The sequence below is a fragment of the Coloeus monedula genome, assembly GCF_965178545.1.
Source record: "Coloeus monedula genome assembly, chromosome: 31".
Lineage (NCBI taxonomy): Eukaryota > Metazoa > Chordata > Aves > Passeriformes > Corvidae > Coloeus > Coloeus monedula.
Genome location: NC_138811.1, coordinates 379,786 through 393,820, shown reverse-complemented (window position 1 = coordinate 393,820; position 14,035 = coordinate 379,786). Strand labels below are relative to the sequence as shown.

Here is a 14,035-nt window from a genome sequence, read left to right as displayed (position 1 = left end):
CGGCACCGGCACCGGCACCGGCACCGGCACCGGCACCGGCACCGGCACCGGCGACATGGACGATTCGGGCGTGATCCGCCGGCGGCGGCTGCAGGTACCGGGAGGGGGGGGGGGTTGTTATTGAAGGGACCGGGGGAATGGCGGTACCGGTACCGGCAGGGAAATCGGTATCGGAGGGTATCAATGCGGGGGGGGGGGGGGGGGGGATCGGTACCGGGGGTTCGGTACCGGGTTCGGGAGTGGGGTGTCCATAGCGGGAGGGGGTCGTTACTTGGGGGGATGTCGGTGTCGGTACCGGAGGATGCGGGGATCGGTACCGGTGGGTCTCGGAACTGGCGGGGGGTTCGTACTGGGATGAGGGGAGCGGTACCGGAGGGATTTGGATCGGTACCGGCGACCGCAGGCCCTTCCGCAGGGGGTGCACGGCACAGGGCGGTACCGGGCGGTACCGGGCGGGGGGGGGTCAGCGCAGCTCCGGTACCGGGAAGGTCGCTCCGGGCGGGGTCGGCACCGGCGGGGAAGGGATGCGGGCCCGGTACCGGAGCGCGTTGCGGGGCCGGGGATGTTCGGGGTGGGGGGGGGGGGGAAGGTTCGGACATCGCGCATCCCCGGGAGGGGGGGGGGGACGGAGGCCGCGGTGCCCCCCCCCCCCAAAAGCGCTGCTGCGGGGGTCGGTCCGGTGGGTCCGGGGGAGATCCGGTGTCGCGGGGGGGGTCCGGGCCGCCCCCCACCCGTTGCCGTTGTTCCAGAAGGAGCTGCCGCTGCCGCGGAAGAGCAGCAGGTGAGACCCCCCCCCGTGCCCCCCACTGCGCCCCCCAAACCCCGCCCCAGGCCCCGCCCAGGCCCCGCCCACTGCAGCCGCCGCGGCCCCCCCGCCCCCCCCCGCCCCGCCGCCGCCCCGGACCCCCCGGAACCCCCCCGGAGCCCCCCGATGCCGATCCTGGTGGGCAGCAACATGTTCCGCCGCACCAAGAGGTACCGGGGGGCTCGGCCTTCCTCCCCCGCCGCCGTCCGTCATCTTCATCCCCGTCATCCTCATCCTTCATCCTCCATGTCCAGCCTCAGCCTTCATCCTCAGCCTTCATCCTTCCCCACCTTCATCCTCCCCGCTCCATCCCCGTCCTTCTGCTTCCCGTGCCCTCATCCTCCTTCATCCTCATCCTTCCTCCATCCTCATCGTCTTCATCCTCATGTTCACGCGCCTTCCATCCTCCTCATCCTCATCTTCCTCCTTCTCCCTCCTCATTCTCATCCTCGTCCTCCTCGTTCTTCCTCCTCCTCATCCTCATCCCCCTCCTTCATCCTCATCTCCCGTCCATCCTCATCCCCCCATCTCCCCCACTCTCCTCCCTCCTCCATCCTCATCCTCCCCTTTCCCCCGTCCCTCCTCATCCTCCATCTCCATCTCCACCCTCCCCCCCCGCCCCCCCCGGCCGCTGTCCGACCCCCCGACCCCCCCATTCTTGCCTCCCAAAATGGGTGGGGGGGGGGGGGCTGTGGGTGCCCCCCTCCCCCAGCACGTTCGGGACCCGCGTGAAGACGGGGGGGGGGGAGGTCCGTGTATGAGGGGGAGGGTCCCGACCCCCACCCACGACCCCCCCACGACCCCTCCCCAGCTGCCGCACGAGCAACCGGAAGAGCCTGATCCTGACCAGCACCTCCCCCACCCTCCCGCGGCCCCACTCGCCGCTGCCCGGACACATCGGTGAGACCCCCGCACCCCCCCCGGTGTCCCCAACATCCCCCGGGTGTCCCCGACCCCTCCCCGGTGTCACCCGGACCCCCCCTCCCAGCGCCCTCGGCACCCTCCCAGTGTCCTCAAATCCCCCCGGTGTCCCCCGACCCCTCCCCGATGTCCCCAACATCCCCCCGGTGTCCCTCGGACCCTCCCCCCCGGTGTCCCCAACACCCCCCCCGGTGTCCCCCGGATCCCCCCGATGTCCCCAACATCCGCCGGTGCCCCCCGACCCCTCCCCGATGTCCCCAACGCCTCCCCCGGTGTCCCCCGACCACTCCCCGGTGTCCCCAACGCCCCCCCGTTGTCTCTCGGACCCCCTCCGGTGTCCCCAACATCCCCCCGATGTCCCCAACGCCCCCCCCGGTGCCCCCCGACCCCTCCCCGATATCCCCAACCTCCCCCAAAGTCCCCACAGAAACCCCCAAAGGGACCCTTACAGACCCCCCCCCCCAAACTGCCGGGACCCCCTGAAGGGACCCATTTCCCTCCTCAGCCCCCGAGACCCCCCCAAGAGACCCGCCCGTAACCTATAGGGACCCCCCCCCAACCCTTGGGGTCCCTCCTGTCCCCCCTTTTTCCCTGGGGTGGGTCCCAATCGCTTGGCCCCGCCCACCCGCGCTGGGGGCGTGGCCTGGCAGGGCGGGGGGGTGACGTCACCCTTACCTGTGTGTGTTCCCCTCCCCCCCCAGGTAACAGCCCCCTGGACAGCCCCCGAAATTTCTCGCCCAGCACCCCCGCCCACTTCTCCTTTGCCTCCTCCCGCCGGTGAGGGGGGGTCGGGGGGCTCCGGGGGGGTCCCCAGGGTCTGGGGGGGTCGCAGGTGTCGGGGTGGGGGGACCCAGGTGGGGGACACCTGTGAGGAGCGGGGGGGGGGGGGGGTCTGGGTGGGGATCCCCGAGGTCAAACTCAGTGTCCGGGAGGGTTCCTGGGGTTCGGAGGGGGCCAAGGGGGGTCCCTGAGGTCCGGGGGGTGTCCCCAGTGTCCGGGGGTGTCCCCACTGTCCGGGGGATGTCCCCAGTGTCCGGGGGATGTCCTCAGTGTCCGGGGGGTGTCCCCAGTGTCCGGGGGGTGTCCCCACTGTCCAGGGGTGTCCCCACTGTCCATGGATGTCCCCACTGTCCGGGGGTGTCCCCACTGTCTGGGGGTGTCCCCACTGTCTGGGGGTGTCCCCAGTGTCCGGGGCATGTCCTCAGTGTCCAGGGGATATCCCCACTGTCCGGGCGGTGTCCCCACTTCCCGGGGGATGTCCCCAGTGTCCGGGGGTGTCCCCAGTGTCCGGGGGGTGTCCCCACTGTCCAGGGATGTCCCCACTGTCCGGGGGTGTCCCCACTGTCTGGGGGTGTCCCCAGTGTCCGGGCGGTGTCCCCACTGTCCGGGGATGTCCCCAGTGTCCGGGGGATGTCCCCACTGTCCAGGGATGTCCCCACTGTCCGGGGTGTGTCCCCACTGTCCATGGATGTCCCCACTGTCCGGGGGTGTCCCCACTGTCTGGGGGTGTCCCCAGTGTCCGGGGGGTGTCCCCAGTGTCCAGGGGTGTCCCAAGCGGCCGGAGGGTGGTGACAGGGACAGAAGCCCTTGGCGAGAGCAATCCCGGGTCCCCTCCCAACCCGAGGGGCTCCGGGGGGGTCTCCCCGGGGCGGGGGTCCCCTGACCCCCCCCGTGCCCCCTCCCAGGGCTGACGGGCGCCGCTGGTCCCTGGCCTCGCTGCCCTCCTCGGGCTATGGCACCAACACCCCCAGCTCCACCGTCTCGGTGAGTCGGGGGGCTCGGGGACCCCCGGGGGGGGCCTCGGGGGGCACTGAGGGGCTGGGGGAGGGTTTGGGGTTTGGGGGGGATCCAGGGGGGCCAGCGGGTGCCGGGGGAGGGTCTGGGGAGGGGGGGGGTGGGATCCGTGGTGGGTTTGGGGGCTCCCGGGGGGGTGACGGGGGTGGTCCAAAAGGGGCCATGGGGTGACACGGTGGGGGGGGGGGAGGGCTGGAGGTGACACGGGGGACCCAGGGGGGGTGCGGAGTGACCTGGGGGTGACATGGGGGGCTGGGGCGGTCCTGGGGGAGCCGGAGGGGGGACAGAGGGTGGAGTCTGGGTGGAGGCTGGGGGGCCAGGGGTGATGTGGGAGGGTTGTAGCGGTCCCGGGGGGTGGCGGAGGGGACACGGGGGGGGTCCGGGCGGTGACCCCGGGGGTCTGTCGGGGGTCCCGGGGGTGACGCGGGCGCGCAGTCCTCGTGCTCGTCGCAGGAGCGGCTGCACCAGCTGCCGGCGCAGCCCACGCCGGAGGAGCTGCGGTTCCTGTCCCGCCACTTCGGCAGCTCCGAGAGCCTGGCCGAGGAGGATGGGGGGGCCCGGGGGGGGCCGGCCCCCCGCCCCCGGTCCCGCAGCCTCAGGTGGGCCCAGGGAACCCCCAGGCATCGAGGGGGGATTTGGGGGGGGGGGGGATGGGGGATTTGGGAAGAGGCTGGAGGGGAATACAGGGGGGTCACTGCGGGGTTGGGGACCATGGGGGTCACTGGGGGTTTAGGGAGGAGCCAGGATTTGGGGGTGACGCAGGGTGGGGGGACAACAGCAGGGGGGTCCGTGGGGCAGCGAGGGGTGACGCTGTGGCCGTGGGGTGTGACACTGTGACCTCCCCCCCAGCCCTGGGCGCTCGCCCTCGTCCCACGACAACGAGATCGTGATGATGAACCACGTGTACAAGGAGAGGTTCCCCAAGGTGGGGCTGGGCGCGCTCTGGGGAAGGCTCTGGGGGTCCTGGGGTGGCCATGGGGGCAGTTACGAGGCCTCAGAGGGGTTGTGGGTGGTCATGGACGTCTTGGGGGTGCTGTGGGGTGGCCATGAGGCAGTTATGGGGTCTTGGGGCGCTGTGGGGTGGCCTTGATGTCAACTGTGGGATCCTGAGGTGTCCCTGGGGGCTGTGGGGTGGCCGTGGGGATGGTTAGGGGGTCCCTGGGGGCTGTGGGGTGGCCGTGGGGATGGTTAGGGTGTCTCAGGGGGACTGTGGGGTGGCCATGGGGATGGTTAGGGTGTCTCAGGGGGGCTGTGGGGTGGCCGTGGGGATGGTTAGGGTGTCCCTGGGGGCTGTGGGGTGGCCATGGGGATGGTTAGGGTGTCCCTGGGGGCTGTGGGGTGGCCATGGGGATGGTTAGGGTGTCCCTTGGGGGCTGTGGGGTGGCCGTGGGGATGGTTAGGGTGTCCCTGGGGGCTGTGGGGTGGCTGTGGGGTCGGTTACGGGGTCCCGGGGAGCTGTGGGGACCCGGCCGTGTCGGTGCCGCAGGCGACGGCGCAGATGGAGGAGCGGCTGGAGGAGTTCGTACGCGGCTGCGGCCCCGGGGGGACCCCGCTGGCCGACGGCGCCCTCAGCTTCATCCAGCACCAGCTGGTGGAGCTGGCACGAGACTGCCTGGCCAAGGCCCGCCACGGCCTCATCACCGCCGGCTACTTCTGCGAGCTGCAGGAGAACATGGAGCGGCTGCTGCAGGACGTGAGCGAGACCCCCGCGCCCACATGGGACCCCGCGGGGCCTGGCGGGGCCTAACAGGACCCAGCGGGGCTGAGTGGGGCCTAACGGGACCCAGCAGGGCTGAGTGGGGCCTAGTGGGGAGCAGTGGGACCTAACGGAACCCAATGGGACTAACAGGACCCACCAGGGACTGACAGGACCCAAAAGGACCTAACAGGGACCCAACAGGACCCCCCAGGGACTGACAGGACCCAAAAGGACCTAAAAGGGACCCAACAGGACCCTACAGGACCCTACAGGGCCTAGCAGGACCCAACGGGACCCCCCAGGGACTGACAGGACCCAAAAGGACCTAAAAGGGACCCAACTGGGCCTAGCAGGGAGCAGCGGGACCTAACGGGACCCAATGGGACTAACAGGACCCACCAAGGACTGACAGGACCCAAAAGGACCTAACAGGACCCACCAAGGACTGACAGGACCCAAAAGGACCTAACAGGGCCCAACAGAACCCTACAGGGCCTAGCAGGACCCAACGGGACCCCCCAGGGACTGACAGGACCCAAAAGGACCTAACAGGGACCCAACAGGACCCTACGGGGACCCAAAAGGGATCAGTGGGGACCAACAAGACCCAGTGGGACCCAACAGGTCCTCACAGGACTCATCGGGGACCAGCGGGGATCCAAGGGACCCAAAGGGGCCCAACACAACCATGAGGGACCCCCACTTGTCCCCGTGTCCCCCCCCCAGGCCTACGAGCGCTCCGAGTCGGAGGAGGTGGCCTTCATCACCCAGCTGGTGAAGAGGCTCCTCATCATCATCTCCCGCCCGGCGCGGCTGCTCGAGTGCCTGGTGAGGCCCCGCAGCCGTCCCCACCCGCGTCCCCTCCCCTGAGCCCCCTCCCCTCACCGCTGTCCCCCCCTCACCGCCGCTGTCCCCGCAGGAGTTCGACCCCGCGGGGCTCTCGCAGCTGCTGGCGGCCACCGCGGGCCGGGCCGAGGGGCCACTGCGGGCCGACACCCCCCGGTACCTGCTGAGGCAGCTGGGCCGGGCACGGGGGGGACGCACAGGTACGGGGGGACAGGGTGGGGGGGAAAATATGGGGGGGAAAATATGGGGGGCAAAAATGGGGGGGAAAATATGGGGGGACAAAAATAGGGGGATAAAAATGGGGGGGAAAATATGGGGGGGGCAAAAATGGGGGCAAAAATGGGGGGGAAAATATGGGGGGACAAAAATGGGGGGATAAAAATGGGGGGCAAAAATGGGGGGGAAAATATGGGGGGATAAAAATGGGGGGGGCAAAAATGGGGGACAAATATGGGGGCAAAAATGGGGGGATAAAATTGGGGGGATAAAAATAGGGGAGACAGGTGTGAGGGGAAAAAATGAGGGGGAAAGGGTGAGGGGATAAAAGTGGGGGGACAAAAATGGGGGCAAAAATGGGGGAACAGGTGTGAGGGGACAAAAATAGGGGGGACAGGTGTGGATTGGGGGGTTTGGGACATGGTGGGGACCCAGGCAGGTACGGGGGGCACTCACCTGAGCCCCCCATGTGCCCACACCCCCTGTGACCCCCCCTGCCCCCCAGACATGCTGCACCTGGAGGAGCCCGACAGCGGCGGCACCAACACCCCGGAGCCCGAGGAGGGGGCTGAGGTGGGCGCCGGGTCCCTCTGTGTCCCCCCCGTGTCCCCCCCGTGTCCCCCCGTGTCCCCCCCGCCTCACCTGTCCCCCCCAGGGCCGCGCCGCCGCCCCCCGGCCCAAGGAGCCGCCAGGTGAGAGCGACTTCGAGACCATCAAACTCATCAGCAACGGCGCCTACGGGTGAGCGGCGGGCGCGGGGGGCTCCGCGGGCGGGGGGCCGGGCACGGGGGGGTCCCCGGGGCCGTGCCGTGACGTGTGGTGGCCCTGTGGCGACGGCAGGGCGGTGTACCTGGTGCGGCACACGGCCACGCGGCAGCGCTTCGCCATGAAGAAGATCAACAAGCAGAACCTGCTGCTGCGGAACCAGGTGCACCAGGCCTTCGTGGAGCGCGACATCCTCACCTTCGCCGAGAACCCCTTCGTGGTCAGCATGTTCTGCTCCTTCCAGACCCGCCGCCACCTCTGCATGGTCATGGAGTATGTGGAAGGTGGGGCTGCGCGTCGCGATGGGGGGGGGGGGGGGGGTGTCGCGATAGGGGGGGTGGGGGTTGGGATATGAGACTGGCTGTAGGGCTATGGGGTGGGTATCGCGATATGGGGGTGGGTATCGCGATATGGGGTGGGTGTCGCAATATCCGGGTGGGTGTCGTGATATGGGGGTGGGGGTTGGGATATGGGGGTGGGAATTGGGATATTGGGGTGGGTATTGGGATATGAGACTGGCTATAGGGATATGGGGCTGGGTGTTGGGATATGGGGCTGGGTTTCGTGGTAACAGCTGTCCCCATGCCCCCCCCACGTGCCCATGTCCCCCCACGTCCCCCCGTGCCCCCCCGTGTCCCCGCTGTCCCCCCGTGTCCCCCTGTGTCCCCCCGTGTCCCCGCTGTCCCCCCGTGTCCCCCCGTGTCCCCCTGTGTCCCCCCGTGTCCCCGCTGTCCCCCCGTGTCCCCCCGTGTCCCCGCTGTCCCCCCGTGTCCCCCCGTGTCCCCCCGTGTCCCCGCTGTCCCCAGGCGGGGACTGTGCCACGCTGCTGAAGCACATCGGGGCGCTGCCGCTGGAGCTGGCCCGGCTCTACTTTGCCGAGACCGTGCTGGCCCTGGAGTACCTGCACACCTACGGCATCGTCCACCGCGACCTCAAACCTGACAAGTGCGGCCGAGGGACCCCGGGGGTGGGTGGGGAGACTCTGGGGACACAGCTGGGCCACGCCCAGCTCACCCCTGTGTCCCCTCCGCCCGCAGCCTCCTGATCACCTCGCTGGGCCACGTGAAGCTGACGGATTTCGGGCTCTCCAAGATGGGGCTGATGAGCCTCACGACCAACCTGTACGAGGGGCACATGGAGAAGGACGCGCGGGAGTTCCGCGACAAGCAGGTGGGCACGGGGGGGTGCCACGGGTGGGCTCAGGTGTGCCCAGGTGTGCCCAGCTGTGGTCAGCTGTCCCCAGCTGCACTCAGGTGTGCCCAGCTGTGCCCAGCTGTGGTCAGCTGTCCCCAGCTGCACTCAAGTGTGCCCAGCTGTGCCCAGCTGTGGTCAGCTGTCCCCAGCTGCACTCAGGTGTGCCCAGCTGTGCCCAGCTGTGGTCAGCTGTCCCCAGCTGCACTCAGGTGTGCCAGGGACGGGGCCAGGGGAGCGGGGTGTGTCCCCAGCATCCCCCGTGTCCTGAGCTGAGCCCACCTGTCCCCAGGTGTGCGGCACCCCCGAGTACATCGCGCCCGAGGTGATCCTGCGCCAGGGCTACGGGAAGCCCGTGGACTGGTGGGCCATGGGCATCGTCCTCTACGAGTTCCTGGTGGGCTGCGTCCCCTTCTTCGGGGACACCCCCGAGGAGCTCTTCGGGCAGGTGATCTCAGGTACGGCCCTGGGGGACACGGGCACAGGGCAGGTGCTGCCAGGCACGGGGGTCTCTGCTCAGCTGTCCCCTCCCTGTCCCCGGTGTCCCCTCACGTCAGACGAGATCCTGTGGCCGGAGGGGGACGAGGCGCTGCCCCCGGACGCGCAGCACCTCATCTCCTGCCTCCTGCAGCCGGACCCGCTGCGGCGCCTCGGGGCAGGTGAGACCCCCCCCCAGACCCCCGGGATCCCCCCCGGGACCCCCCGGGCCACCCCCGGGCCCCCCTGAGCCGATGTGGTGGCGCAGGGGGGGCTCAGGAGGTGAAGGCCCACGGCTTCTTCGCCGCTCTCGACTGGACGGGTCTGCTGCGGCAGAAAGCCGAGTTCGTGCCACACCTGGAGTCCGAGGAGGACACGAGCTACTTCGACAGTGAGGGACCCCCAGGACCCCTCCCGACCCTCCACGGGACCCCCCTGGGGACCCCCTGTGGGACAACCCCGGGATTCCCCTTGGGTCACCCCCTGGACCTGCCCTGGGACACCCCTGGATGCCCTCGGGACATCCCCTTGATCCCCCGTGGAACCTCCCTGGACCCCCCCCCCAGCCCCTCCCAGGGTCTCCTTGGGGTTCCCCCCCCACACCGAGGTCACTCTGTGGGACCCCCCCTCACACCTGTGCCCCCCCAGCGCGCTCGGACAGGTACCCCCACGTGACGTCGTACGAGGACGAGGACACGACGGAGGACGAGCCCGTGGAGATCCGGCAGTTCTCGTCCTGCTCCCCCCGCTTCAGCAAGGTGGGGGTGGGACGGAGGGGACACAGGTGTGGGGAGGGGCGATGGGGATTTGGGGGCGTGGGGACGCGCGGAAGCTGGGACGGTCCCGCGGGACTCTGGCGTGCTGGTGGGTGTGGCAGTGGATGTGCCCAGGTGTGACCAGGTGCGGCCCCGCAGGTGTACAGCAGCCTGGAGCAGCTCTCGCAGGAGCCGAAGCCCAAGGGGCGCCCGCGGGACGAGGGGAGACGCGACGGCTTCGCCCGCGAGCGCGGCTGGAGAACGGGATCGCCAGAGCTGTACGCACCTGTGGGGGGGTCCTGGGGGGCCCGGGGGGGTGCAGGGGTCCCCCCGATGCCCAACGCCCGTGTCCCCGCAGGAAGCACCGCTCGGCAGGTGAAGCCGCCCCTCCCGAGGGCGAGGGCAGCCCCCCCCCGGGCGCTCGCCGCCGCTTCTCGGCGCTGCTGGAGCCGGCGCGGCCCGGGGCCCCCCCGGAGGAGCGGCAACCCCCCCGCAACGGGGGGCGCGAGGGACCCCCGGATGGAGCCACCGAGGAGCCAGGTGCGTCCCGGGAAGGAAGGTGGGGAGGGGTCCCCGGTGTCCGCCGGTGTCCCCCGGTGTCCCCTCACCCTCCCGTGTGTCCCCCCCCCCCCGCCAGGAGAGCGAGCCCCGAGGGCCGGGGAGCCGCCCCCCGCCCGCGCCGAGCTGGGGCTGCGGCGGCCGCGGCACCCGGGGGTGGCCCCCGCCGAGGGCGGGGGGGACAAGCGCAGCCCCCGCGCCCCCGGGAAGGTCACCAAGTCGGCGTCGGCCACCGCCCTGTCCGTCATCATCCCCAGCGGTGGGTGACACCCCCGGGACCCTCCGCAGGGACCCCACATCCCCCCGGGATCTTCCCCACAGCGACCCCAAATCACCCCGGGACCCCCCTAAAGGACCGTCCCCAAATGACCCCAAACACCCAGGGACCCCTCCACCCCCTGGGTCCCCACGGGATTGGGGGGCTGGGGGTCTCCGGGGTCTCTGTGGGTGCTGGGACCCCCGATCCCATGCGTTTGGGGTCTCCCATGGGCGTTTTTGTGGGTGGAGGGACCCCCGATCCCACGGGGTCCCCTGGGGGGTCTGGGGGTCTCCCATGGGGGGGGTTTGGGGTTGGTGTGACCCCCAATCCCACGGGTGGGGTGTCCCTGGTCCCCGGGCGGTGACAGCGGTGCCCGTGGGAGGTCTGGGGGGTCTCCCCGGGAGGGTTTTTGGGTGGGGGTCAGCGGGGCTCTGGGGGCGCAGGGGAGGCGCCCGGCTCGTCCCCTCTGGGCAGCCCCATGTCCCCGCGGTCGCTGTCGTCGGACCCCTCGTCGCGGGACTCGTCGCCGGGCCGGGAGCTGGCCCCGGCCGTGGCCGCGCCGCCGCGCTCGCCCATCGCCATCCCCCGGCCCGGGAAGAAGTTCGGGTTCACCCTGCGGGCCATCCGCGTCTACCTGGGGGACAGCGACGTGTACAGCGTGCACCACGTCGTCTGGGTCAGGGACACGCGGGGACACGCGGGGACACGGGAATGGGGGGCTTGGGGACACGGGGGGGACAGGGGTTTTATCGGGGGACAAGGTTTTTATTGGGGGACAGGGGTTTTATCGGGGGACAAGGTTTTTATTGGGGGACAGGGTTTTTATTGGGGGGCAGCACCTGCGGTGTCGTTTGGGTGAGAGGAGGAGTCTTGGGGACAGAGTGGGAATTGGGAAAATGGGGGGAAACGGGAAAATGGGGGGAATATTGGGAAAATTGGGAAAATGAGGGGGAAGTTGGGGAATAAATGGGAATAAAATGGGAAAAGGGAGGGGGGAAAGGGGGGAAAATTGTTTCGGGGGGAATCACGGGGGGGCACGGAGGGGATACGGGGGGGGGTCTGGGGTGTGGCAATCCAGGTGCGTCGTGGGCACCTGGGTTTTGGGGGGGTGAGGGGACAGTTGGGGGGTGTGGGGTGTCAAATCGGCGGCGCACCCTGGGTGACGCCGTTTTTGGGGGGCAGCACGTGGAGGAGGGGGGCCCCGCGCAGGAGGCCGGGCTGTGCGCCGGGGACCTGATCACGCACGTGAACGGGGAGCCCGTGCACGGGCTGGTGCACACCGAGGTCGTGGAGCTCATCCTCAAGGTGGGGGGCACCGGGGGGGTACCAGGGGAGGGTCATGGGGGATGTCACGGAGTGGGGGGGTCACGGGGGTGAGAGGTTTGGGGGGGTCATGGCGGGGTCATGACAGCTCAGCCAGGACCAGGGGGTGAGTCCTGGTGGGGGGGGTGGGCATTGGGGGGTGTCGGGGAGCGGCGGGGGGGGCCGTGCCCGTGACCCGCTGTCGGTGCCCGTGTCCCGCTGTCGCCCAGAGCGGGACCAAGGTGTTGGTGACAACGACGCCGCTGGAGAACACCTCGATCCGCCTGGGCCCCGCGCGGCGCCGCAGCGCCCGCGCCAAGATGGCCCGGAGGAACCGCCGGGGGGGCACCGGGAGCGGCCACGAGAGGTGGGCACCGGGGGGGCACCGGGGGAGCACCGGGGGGGGGGGGGGGGGGGAGCGGCACCGGGGCGGCCGCAGCGTGTGACGGTCCTCCCGCCCGCCAGGCGGCGCAGTGCGCTGTTCCGGCACCTCGCCCGCCAGGCCTCGCTGCTGCACACGAGCCGCTCGCTGACGTCACTGAGCCGCTCGCTCTCCTCCTCCGACTCGCTGCCCGCCTCCCCCACGCACGCGCGGGCGCGCGACCCCGGTACGGGGCGGGGCCACGGGAGTGGGCGGGGCCACGGGAGCGGGGAATGGGGGGGGGGGGGGGGGGCCGTGAGAACGGGGCCGTGGTCACGGGAAGGGGGCTCCGGGCGTCCCGGTGCCCGGTCCCGTTCCCCGCACGCTGACCCCGTTCCGCGCAGGGGCCTCCCCGCCCAGCAGCTCGCCGGGCTCCAGCGCTCCGCCGTCGCCGGCGGGGCCGCACCTGCGGCCGAGCTCCCTGCAGGGGCTGTCGCCGAAGCTGCAGCGGCAGTACCGGGCTGCGCGGTGCCGCTCGGCCGGCAGCATCCCGCTCTCGCCGCTCGCCCACACGCCCTCGCCGCCCGCCGCCTCCCCGCCCGCCTTCCCCGCCAAGCTGCACCCCAAGGCCGCCGAGTCCCCGCGCCTCGCCCGCCGCGGGCCCCCCGAGAAGGCGGCGCCGGGGCCCCCCCGCAAGCTGGGGCTGGAGCCCCCCCGAAAGGACTTCCCGGCCGAGCCGCCGCTGCAGAGCTTGGCCGAGTGGGACGGGGAGGGCCCGGCCGAGCCCCCCCCTCCCGCGCCCCCCGCCCGCCGCCTGGGCCGGCAGGAGCTGCCGCTGCTGCTGGGGGGCCCCCCCGGGGCAGAGCCGCCCCCCCCGGGGCCCGAGGAGCCCGAGCGGGGGGCGCGGGGCCCCCCCAAGGCGCTCAGCCCGGTGCAGGAGCACGAGCGCGGAGGGGCGGCCCCGGGGGGGCCCCCCGTGCCCATCGTGGTGGTGGGGCCCGGTGCGACCCCCGGGGACCCCCGGAGCGCCGCGGGCCCCCCCGGGCGCTGAGCTTTACCCGAGCCCCCCCAACCCCCGGCTGTAAATAGGGGGCGACCCCGGGACCCCCAGGCATGCGGGGGTCGCACCCCCCCGGCCCCTCCCCGCGTAAGGGTTAATACTGTGACACCCCCCCGTGTGACGTCACCGACCCGGCACCTCCCCCCGGTGTGATGTCATCGACCCCCCCCGGGTGATGCCCCTCTACCCCCGGTCTCCCGTTTGCCCCCGGTTATGGCTCCCGGTGTTGACGTCGAAGCGGTGATGACGTCACAGCGCTGATGTCACAGGAGGGGCACGGGCGCTGCTCTGATGTCACTCGGGAAAGGGGATGGCGGCGTCGCGGCGTGACGTCATCCCCGCGGGCGTGATGTCACGGCTACAGAGGCGTCAGTGTGGAATCGGTGATGTCACGGCTGTGACATCGCCAGTGGCATTGGAGTGGTGACATCACAGCTGTGATGTCACCGAAGGTGTGAGGGCGGTGATGTCCCAGCTGCGGTGACATCGAGGGGGGCTATGGTGACGTCACACGAGGTCCAGCCAAGCCGGTGACATCACAACCCCCCGTGACATCATCACACTCCCCTTCCCCTCCTCCCCCCCGTTCTCGCTATGCAAACGCCCCCCCGGGACGGGGGGGGGGCCGGGGGGGCCCCGGGGACCAATAAAGGCTGTACAGCACCGAGCCCCGGCTGCCGCTCCGGAGGGGACAGCGGGGGGACACACCGGGGGGGGCGGGACACGGCGGGGACACGGGGGGGGCCGGGACACACCGGGGGGAGCGGACACGGGGGGGACACGGGAGGGGAGGGACACACCGGGGGGAGCGGACGCTCATCACCGTGTGCGGCCACCCCCCGGGACCCCCGGGCAGTGATCTGGGGATCCCGCAGCCCCTCGGACCCTGCCGGTGGTGATTTGGGGGTCACACATCCTTGGGGACCCGCCCGAGCCCCTGGCCCAGCCCGGACACTCGCGGGTTAACGCGGGCTCGGTTCCCCCCCCCCCGTCACGCCCCCGCCACGCCCCCCCCACCCCCCGTGA

General features: G+C 71.2%; 1 protein-coding gene across 1 annotated transcript; it reads left to right on the top strand.

Annotated features, from left to right (window-relative positions):
* Window positions 1-55: 55 nt before the first annotated feature.
* Window positions 56-13,563, top strand: MAST1 (microtubule associated serine/threonine kinase 1; the record flags this gene model as incomplete). The annotated part of the gene is given in 28 exon segments (XM_082299458.1): window positions 56-94; window positions 750-781; window positions 1,617-1,705; window positions 2,428-2,503; window positions 3,412-3,490; window positions 3,956-4,119; window positions 4,370-4,445; window positions 5,007-5,213; window positions 5,946-6,047; window positions 6,139-6,265; window positions 6,787-6,854; window positions 6,937-7,022; window positions 7,122-7,330; window positions 7,853-7,991; window positions 8,084-8,216; window positions 8,530-8,695; window positions 8,795-8,896; window positions 8,983-9,105; window positions 9,363-9,472; window positions 9,629-9,747; window positions 9,828-10,009; window positions 10,107-10,286; window positions 10,730-10,962; window positions 11,469-11,591; window positions 11,819-11,955; window positions 12,054-12,217; window positions 12,354-12,825; window positions 12,827-13,563. Coding segments are annotated over 28 exon segments (3,945 nt in total). The 3' UTR covers window positions 13,035-13,563.
* Between the last annotated feature and the right edge of the window lie 472 nt (window positions 13,564-14,035).